Raw genomic sequence first — 9052 nt, forward strand, 5'->3', positions numbered from 1 at the left:
TCCCGTCCTGTGTTGCTGCCAGTTTCTGTTTACAAAGCTGCATTGATGATGTCACATCAACACATGACCGCTTCAACCAGTCACTGGCTTTGTTGCTGTACCTGACGCAACTTTTGGTGCAGCCCAGTAAACAGAGACCGGCGGGTAGCAGCACTGAAATAACAGGGGACTTAACAGGTAAGTACAGCAACTTTTATTATTTTATGCAATTTCCCCCTTATTCCTTTGTCACATTGACGGCTTAAATTTACAAAAGGAGAGAACATTTTTTCAAATGTGCACTTTTTAATGCGTTAAATAATAAAAATGGGCACTATAACCTAAATGACTGCTGTCTTACCTCCATCTGAATATGTCTCCACGCCATATCCATCCTGCTGTCCATCTGTCCATAGACCCTCATATCTTGCTCCAGAGAGGCTCTCCCTCACTCCAAGCCTTCCTTTTAATCCATGTGTCCACTCGCCTCGATACAACCATCGTCCTTTGTGCTCTTCGCCTAAACCATTTTTTTTGCCTTGGTCCCAGTAGCCACGATATGTGTTACCACTGGGCCATGTATATACTCCCAGAGACTCAAATCCATTACTCCAAAGGCCACTGTATTCTCCCTGCCTTGTAGGGCCCTTACATATCCCATATCCATGTGCGCGACCCTCATGCCAGTCTCCCACATAACATCCACCATCTGAAAACCCAAATGTTCCCCCGCTGAACATGCAAGAGCCGGTCTCACATCGATTTCGTCCGACCCCCAGTTTGACTCTTAACTCCACAATCCAAGCATAATTAGTTTCTCTGTATCCACTGGCATTCAAACATTGATAACTCAACGGCTGGCTTCATGTACAGTCTAGGCAATGTATCTCTTCTCTACAGAGGTTCACCTTTATCCTCCAGAGTATTTCTATGAACACAAGTTTTTGTAGTTTTGGATCTCTTTTATTACTTCTTCCTACACTTGTCTGTCCATTCTCCAGGTAGAAGCACTCTATTTTATCCAGTCTCTAATTGTCTTTCACAGTCAATCTCAGTTAGCGCATGTGGCTACTAAAAATACCTGGAAAGAGAGAACATGACGGTTACACCAAATACTTTACACGGTCCAGTGAGTTTACACTCTGTAGTCAATGCCGCGAGAGAGCCCACATATTTAAAGCTATAAAAGGGGATAGTGGGGGTTCAAACTGTTTATCTACTGCCATACGATTGTTTACTTTGCCAGCCAGTATCGAAATTTTTCATGATGTATGGTAAAATGAAATTTTTTTATAAGCCTATCAACTTAGACAACACATGATTAAAATAGTAAAAAAAACACTAAATGATACACTATAAAGGACATATACAATATACATATAATAGTATAAATATTATAAAAATGTATCTAAGCACATGTCAACCTAAAAACAAACAAACACTACTGTAGATAATATTTCTAGGTCAATCACCTACATGTGTATTCAGAAGACATCTATAAATACTATATAAACTGACGAGAAATAGTCATTTTCAAAAGACACAAGAAGATGTAGGCTGATATTGACTAAAGCTGTTGTGCAAGTGCATACACGGGCAGGGAATTAGCAAAGGAGTACCTACTGATCCTTGTGTATGAAATACCCAGGGTAATGGGAAGCTATAAGTACATATACAGTCACACGCCTATACATATATCACACATTTACATCGGCTCGCTCACACAGAGCTGTTCACTCACCTCTCGGTGCTTATAGATGCAGGTTTGAGACGGCTGGAAGGGGGTGGAGGATGGAAAGGAGGAGGAGAGCTGAATGTGGAGGGGCTTCTGCCAGGGTGGAGATGTGTAAAGAGGGTTAGTGGTGGCCAGGAGGGGGAGGTGTGATGGAAGTTTGGAACATTTATGATATCCAGGCGCTGTGGGCGAAGAGGAGATGCTGGGTGTAGGTGAAAGAAGGATGGATACAGCCATGGAATTAGGGATCAGTCGAGGTGACTGGGTAAGAGCCGAAGCCCAGGTTTCAGGGGCAGCTTGTCTTCTTTGTAAAGTGTAAAACTCATCATTTGAGGGTTACATGTATGTGCACACCTGACATGTATGAACAGTTGAGAGCAATGAGGAAGGTGGGGCTGCAGGTTTGGGTGGATTATTTCTGCATCATCTGCCATTATTTACCAATATATACACATGCACTGTGGTCTATACAGCTCCGCTCATTAGCACACAGCCTTCTTTTTCTCCCTAGCAACATCCTGCAGCTGGCCCATGACTACCGTCTCCATGGTAGCAGGAGGAAGATAGAGGCGGTCCCATGGAAACAGTTGCCATGGAAAAGAGGGCTGCAGCATCCCCTGCTATCTTGTTACATACACACTGACAGACGAAAACATGGATACAGCTAAACAGGCTCATCAATTCTAATCAGGCCTGCCATGTCTTCCAGGATGGATTCTTTTTTGTTGTTGCTATGAATAGTTATTCACCTGAATGATGCTGGTAGCGTCGAGGGCTTTTACAGAAGGGCTGGTTACTGAGACGTCTTCATTTACACTGTAAATGTGCAGATTTTATAGGACTGCATGGATAGGAATGAACAGTACACTGACAAGCCTGTTACATTACGTGCTGGTATTACGTGAGGCATTCACATTACCGTCTGGTACCTCCATCAGGGGATCCTGTCATATTGTCCAAAAAGAACAGGGCAGAACACAGTGATATTCTTCCCTTCAAGATGACAGACACACAGCAGAACCTAACGGACCTTATCCATTGGGCACCACCGACCAGCATTTGACAGATCCGGCATGTAGTTTTTTTCCATGTTTCTGCTCTTCTAATTGAACAGAAAAAAAAGGGAAATAAATTTAAAAAGGTGAACTTTACCTTATATAAAAGCCATCAAGATAAATCCAAAAACAGTGTGTACCCAATGATTAAAGTTAAAAAGCTTTATTTCATGCAAAAGTTCTAAAAACTTACCAAACACCAAGGTACCCGTTTATAATAAAAAACTGGTACCACCACTGTAGAGATACTACAACAGGGCTGTAGCATAGGAGGTGAAAACCGGTCAATCAAGAAAATAAGCAAATACATACAACACCACAAGAACAAAAACACAGCAGTTGTCACAGACAAAATACACTCATTGACTAAAAAAATATAATGCACCAAAAAGGAGTTGTTGGAATCAAATGAAACTTTCTATGTGTGAATGTAATGATGATATATGAAAGTGTTTACAATATTAGAGCGAAAAGGATAATTCCCTTACGTCCTACCAGCAGCACAGATGGGGGTTAACTGCCCCCCGTGGACTGGTAGGACCGGCGGAATTTTAATGAGCCCAAAGATTAAACCAATAAAAGAACTCCAGCTCCCTTAAAGGGAGGGGTTCATCCCCCAGCCCACCGTGTTTTTTTCTGTCCTTCGGACAGGTGGACTGGCGAGTTTTTTTCCCCTGGTTTATTTTTTAGACAGGGGTTTTGGGACGCTATCATGCTGACTTAGTCTTCTTAGTCCCTCTTTTACTTATCTGTGTGCGCTTATATTGCGCTCTTGTAGCATGGTTTTTCCATGCTCGCAGGTCCTCCCACTCCCCTGCGATAGCCGGCAGCGCTCCTGTTGCTGGGCGCCGCCATGACCGGAAGTGACGCGGCCCTTGCCTCGGCGTCACTTCCGGTTTCCTCGGCGTCGGCCGGCCGGATTTATTCCGGCCGTTCTTTTTCTTTTTCTTGCGCAGCAGGGATGAGTGATATGTGGGGACATTTCCTTATAGGCTTAGGCCTTTTCTTCCCCCTTTTTTTTTCCAAAGGGAGTTTGTTTTGTGGCTGTGCTTAGGGGGAGGTTTTTAGCCTGGACTTTGGCCACTCCCCTGGGCGGAGCTATCCTATTTAAGCTCCCTGATTCCCTCAGTCGGTCTCTGGTTGCGCTGCTTTAACAAGCTAGCTCCAGAGTCTCCTGATTTGTGAGACATTGCCTTCAGACTGCTCTTTCTCTTTTGCTCAGCTATCTTGTTCTCTCCTCTGGTTCGTGCTTAAAATACTGGAGGGTTTTTTCTTATTCCATTTAATGATGCTTTAAATTCCTCTCCTTTTTGTTCCCTTTTTTTAGCTATGGCCTCTCCCAGAGAGCCCGATCAGCTTCGGAAATCAGCCACCAAGAGGAGACACCTGGCTTGCTATGACTGCAACACGCCTCTTGAGGACAGCTGCCCATTTTCTAGATGCAACAGCTGTCGTTCCGCCACTGCTACCGAGCCTTCCATGCAGGATATGTACCAGTGGGCTAAGACTTATGTCGACGACTCCATTAAAGTGGTCGTAAGTCTCCTTAATGAGAGACTACCTGTTCCCTCCCAAACACCAATGGAGGTGCCCGCCCCCACTGATAGGCCTATGCCCCTTTCTGTGGGGTCATCTTCCTCGGATGAGGAAGAGACGTCTTCTGGTTTCTTTCCACCGGAAAAGACCCAGAAGCTTCTAAGGTCCATCAGGTCGGGGGACCATGATGTTGACGTAGGGGAGTCTTCCGATCCCGCCTGCCGGACCCAGCGGGTCTTTAAGGCAGATGAGACCCTTCTCTCCGTGATGCGCACGGAGTGGAAAAAGCCTGAAAAAGGCCCAGTCCTTACCAGGAAGTTTAAGCTTATGTTTTCTATGGCTATACCCTTAGTGGAATCATGGGGTTCCATTCCTAAGGTGGACATGGCGATTGCCAAGTTGTCCAGGCGGACTATGGTCCCTGCAGACGATGGGTCTAGCCTGCAGGACCCTCTAGATAGGAGGGCAGAGTGCACCCTCAGGAGAGGTTACTCAGCGGCCGCAGCCTCGGCCTCGACTTCTATTGCTGCCACAGAGGTCTCCTCCTTCCTCAGAACCAAGCTGAACCAGATTCAGACTGATGTTGACCAAAGTGTCTCTCGGGACGATATTCTTGCTGCCTTCAAGTCCGTCAACTTAGCGGTGGATTTCCTCTGTGACACAGCCCAACTCCAATTAAAATTGGCGGCCAAGACTATGGCTTTGGTGTCTGCCGCCAGGAGACCTCTGTGGCTCAAACCTTGGAATGCGGATAACGCGTCCAAATATAACCTCTGTGGGCTCCCCTTTGAACCAAGCCGTCTTTTCGGTTCTGAGGTAGACACCATTATGGAGGGTCTATCAGACAAAAAGGGGAAGAGCCTTCCCCAGCAGCCCTTTCGGGGCAGGGGAAGACAAGCCCGCGGAGGTCGACCAGGACAGCAGGGACGTAAGGATTGGGGGGGACCGCCTAGAAAATTTTCCAGGCGTTCCCGCAAACCCAGGGAGGCAAAGCCCTCCTGACTATGGGCCTCTCAGAGGCTCTTGGATAAACCCTGCTGTCCCTACCGTTACGCCTCTCGATTATCCCGTACCCCTCCCCCACCTCCCTGTGGGGGGGGCGTCTTTTCTTTTTCAGTCACGTGTGGGCCCAGGAAATTGGAGACCCCTGGGTCCAAAATATAGTAACCGCCGGCTATCTAATAGACCTTATTTCTCCCCCCCCAGGAAGATTCATTGCTACACGCAGTTTTTTGCCAACCAGGCAGAGGGTCTTGGAAGCCTATATCCAAGACTACCTTTCCAAGGGAGCCCTGGAGGAGGTACCGGCAGGGGAGAGGGGTTTAGGGATTTATTCCCCGGTATTTCTGGTACCCAAAAAGACGGGAGATCTTCGGATGATTATAGATTTGAGATTTCTCAATCGTTTCATAAAGAGGACCAGGTTCCGCATGGAAACCATAAGGTCAGTCAGCCACCTCCTCAACCCTGGGGATGTGATGGCTACTCTGGACCTCAAAGACGCTTACCTCCACATCCCGATCCATCCTTCCTCCCGGAAGTTTCTCAGGATCGCGGTCCAGATATCAGGTGTGTGCAAACATTTCCAGTTTGCCGCCCTTCCCTTCGGAATCTCGTCTGCCCCCCTGATCTTCACCAAGGTGGTAGTATCGGTAGTGGCAGCATTGAGACTCCAAGGTCTGACCATTGTCCCTTACCTGGACGACTGGCTTCTTCTAGCCTCGTCAGTCCCTCTACTTTCCCACCAACTTCATGTCGCAATATCCTTTCTGCTCCGCCTAGGCTGGATGGTCAACTGGTCGAAATCGAACGTGAGCCCTTCGACTTCTATCCACTATCTGGGATTCATAGTCAACTCTTTACAGATGTCCCTCCAGTTGACACCAGAAAGAAGAATGCGGATTCAGGACCTAGCAAGGTTCCTTTACATACCACGACGAGTCTCCATACGGACCCTCATGAAGATGGTGGGGCTCATGTCAGCGGCTGCGGATGCAGTCCCTTGGGCTTTATGGCACCTCCGACCTCTTCAATCGGAGGTCTTAAGCAAGTGGAACGGCAGCCCCAGGGGGCTAGATTCCCTGTGCTCCCTATCCAATCAATCCCGGAATTCCCTCAGATGGTGGTTTCATCTACCAGAAGGGAGGTCTATGACCCAACCAGCTTGGCTCATATTGACCACGGACGCGTCCCTTGTAGGCTGGGGCGCTCATCTAGACGGGTCCCCAGTTCGGGGGTCCTGGTCTCCTCAGGAGCGGCATCTTTCCTCAAATCTCCGCGAGATGCGTGCTATCCGGCTAGCCCTCCTTCACTTCGCCCCTCAGATTCGGGGCAAAGCAGTGAAAGTCCAGTCAGACAACATGACTGCCGTGCTTTATATAAACAAGCAAGGGGGCACAAGATCCGTACCCCTTCTTTTAGAGATTGGGGTAATTCTTCGGTGGGCAGAGCTGAACCTATCCCATCTATCCGCCACTCACATCAAAGGCTCCCTCAATGTCATCGCGGACCGCCTAAGTCGCGGCCTACCGACCATGGAATGGTCATTACATCCGGAGATCTTCAAACAATTAGTCCTCAGGTGGGGGATGCCAGAGGTGGATCTCATGGCAACCAAGTTCAACGCCAAGGTACAGAGGTTCTGTTCCCTTTAGAGGGAGGACAACCCCCTGGCGATAGATGCTCTGACAATACCGTGGAGGTTCAGGCTGGCGTACATCTTCCCTCCTTTTTCCATGATCCCGAGGGTATTGATGAAAATCCGTCAGGATCAGGCCTCGGTAATAGCCATCATACCGTTCTGGCCCAGGAGATCCTGGTTTACCCAGCTCATTCAGATGAGTCGGGGACAATATTGGAGACTCCCCCCGGAGCAGACCCTGGTGTCGTGGGACACGCATCTCTGCCCAGATCTGCACAGATTCAACCTGACAGCCTGGAGGTTGACCAGTCCCTTCCCAGAGTGGAAGGGCTCTCTGAGTCGGTCCTGAGAACTTTATTGCATTCCAGAGCAGAGTCTACCAGAAAGGCCTAATCTCGGATTATGAGGATCTTCACCTCTTGGTGTAGCTCCAACCAGGTGGCGTCTGCAGATCCGCCCCTCGCAGCGATCTTACAGTTCCTTCAGGATGGGATAGACAGAGGTCTCTCCCCTTCTACCCTGAAGGTCCAAGTTTTTGCCATCTCGGCCTGTCTTAACAGACCATATTCTCGGGACCCGCTCATCAAGCGCTTCCTTAAAGGAGCGGAAAGATTGAAGCCTACAATGCTGAGACCCGTTCCTCAATGGGATTTGTCAGTTGTTCTTAAGGGGCTAGCATCTCCCCCCTTTGAACCCTTGGAGGAGGCAAGTTTTAAGCTTTTAACTCTTAAGATGGTTTTTCTTCTGGCCATAACTTCGGCCAAAAGAGTCTCGGAGCTTCAAGCTTTCTCCGCATCTTACCCTTATACCATGTTTCTACAAGACAGGGTCCTTCTGAAATTTCTACCTTACTTTAGACCTAAGGTTTCTACCTTTCAAAATATTAATCAGGTAGTCTCTCTACCTGTATTGCTCTCTGCCTCCTCCTCTGATGCTCCAGTTCGACATCCACTGGACATAGCTAGATGCCTTCAGATCTATGTGGATAGATCTAAAGAGTTCAGGATGGATGAAAATCTCTTTATCCTGTTTGCCGGTAAGTCAAAAGGCCGTAAAGCGTCTAAGACGACTATTAGTCGCTGGGTTAAGGAGGCCATTAGGGAAGCCTTTATTTCCCAAGCCTTAGATCCTCCGGAGTTTGTGAGGGCCCATTCTACAAGGGCCGTAGCTACCTCTGTTGCGGAAAGAAATCTTCTCCCCCTAGCCCCTTAAGGACACATGACGTATCGGTACGGCATGTTTCCCGAGTCCTTAAGGACACATGACGTACCGGTACGTCATGTGTTGTTCCGATCACTGCCGTGCGGCCGGCTGTGATCGGAACAAGGTGCCTGCTCAAATCATTGAGCAGGCACCTCGGCTAAATGCGCGGGGGGGTCCCGTGACCCCCCCATGTCCGCGATCGCAACAAACCGCAGGTCAATTCAGACCTGCGGTTTGTTGCGCTTTCTGCAGTTTCTGATCGCTGCGGTCCCTGACCGCGGCGATCAGAAACTTTAGTGTGGCGAAAATATATATTTATTACCCCCCCTGCACCTCTGAATGATTTTAGCCCGGTGGGAGGTGCAGGGGGGGTGTTGCGGGCGGTGGGGGCGGTGCGGGAGGCGGGCGGTGCGGCAGGCGGGATCGCGATCCCCCGCCCGCCTCCTATTGCGTAATCGTTGGTGTACAGTGGGTATACCAGGGTGCCAGCACATTGCTGGCACCCTGGTATAAACGGCTGACATCGGTGATGCGATGTCAGCCGTTTAACCCTTTCCATACAGCGGTCCGTACGGACCGCTGTATGGAAAAAGTTAACAGTAAGAGGGAGCTCCCTCCCTCTCCGATCGGGGGGCTGCAGTGCCTTTGCAGCCCCTCAATGGAGAGGGAGAGAGCCCCCAGACAGCCCCCCCAGAGCCCCGTCCTTACCCTTCCCCGTCTGCGCAGTTCTGACCATAACTGAGCAGACGGGGAAGGTTCCCATGGCAACAGGACGCCTCTCAGGCGTCCTGCTGTCCATGGTGCTGAACAGATCTGTGCTGAAAGCATAGATCTGTTCAGTGTAAGTAAAATATAGTACAGTGCAATATATATTGTACTGTACTGTATTATACAGACATCAGA

At 48.8% G+C, this 9052-nt stretch overlaps 1 protein-coding gene across 1 annotated transcript in view; it reads right to left on the reverse strand.

The window, feature by feature from the left end:
• Window positions 1-719, reverse strand: part of JPH4 (junctophilin 4) — a 44238-nt gene extending 43519 nt beyond the window's left edge. The window contains exon 1 of the mRNA XM_044287949.1: window positions 341-719. Coding sequence (XP_044143884.1) covers window positions 341-719 — 379 coding nt within the window. The remainder of the gene's footprint in view (window positions 1-340) is intronic.
• Between the last annotated feature and the right edge of the window lie 8333 nt (window positions 720-9052).

This window comes from Bufo gargarizans, chromosome 1, assembly GCF_014858855.1.
Source record: "Bufo gargarizans isolate SCDJY-AF-19 chromosome 1, ASM1485885v1, whole genome shotgun sequence".
Classification (NCBI taxonomy): Eukaryota; Metazoa; Chordata; class Amphibia; order Anura; family Bufonidae; genus Bufo; species Bufo gargarizans.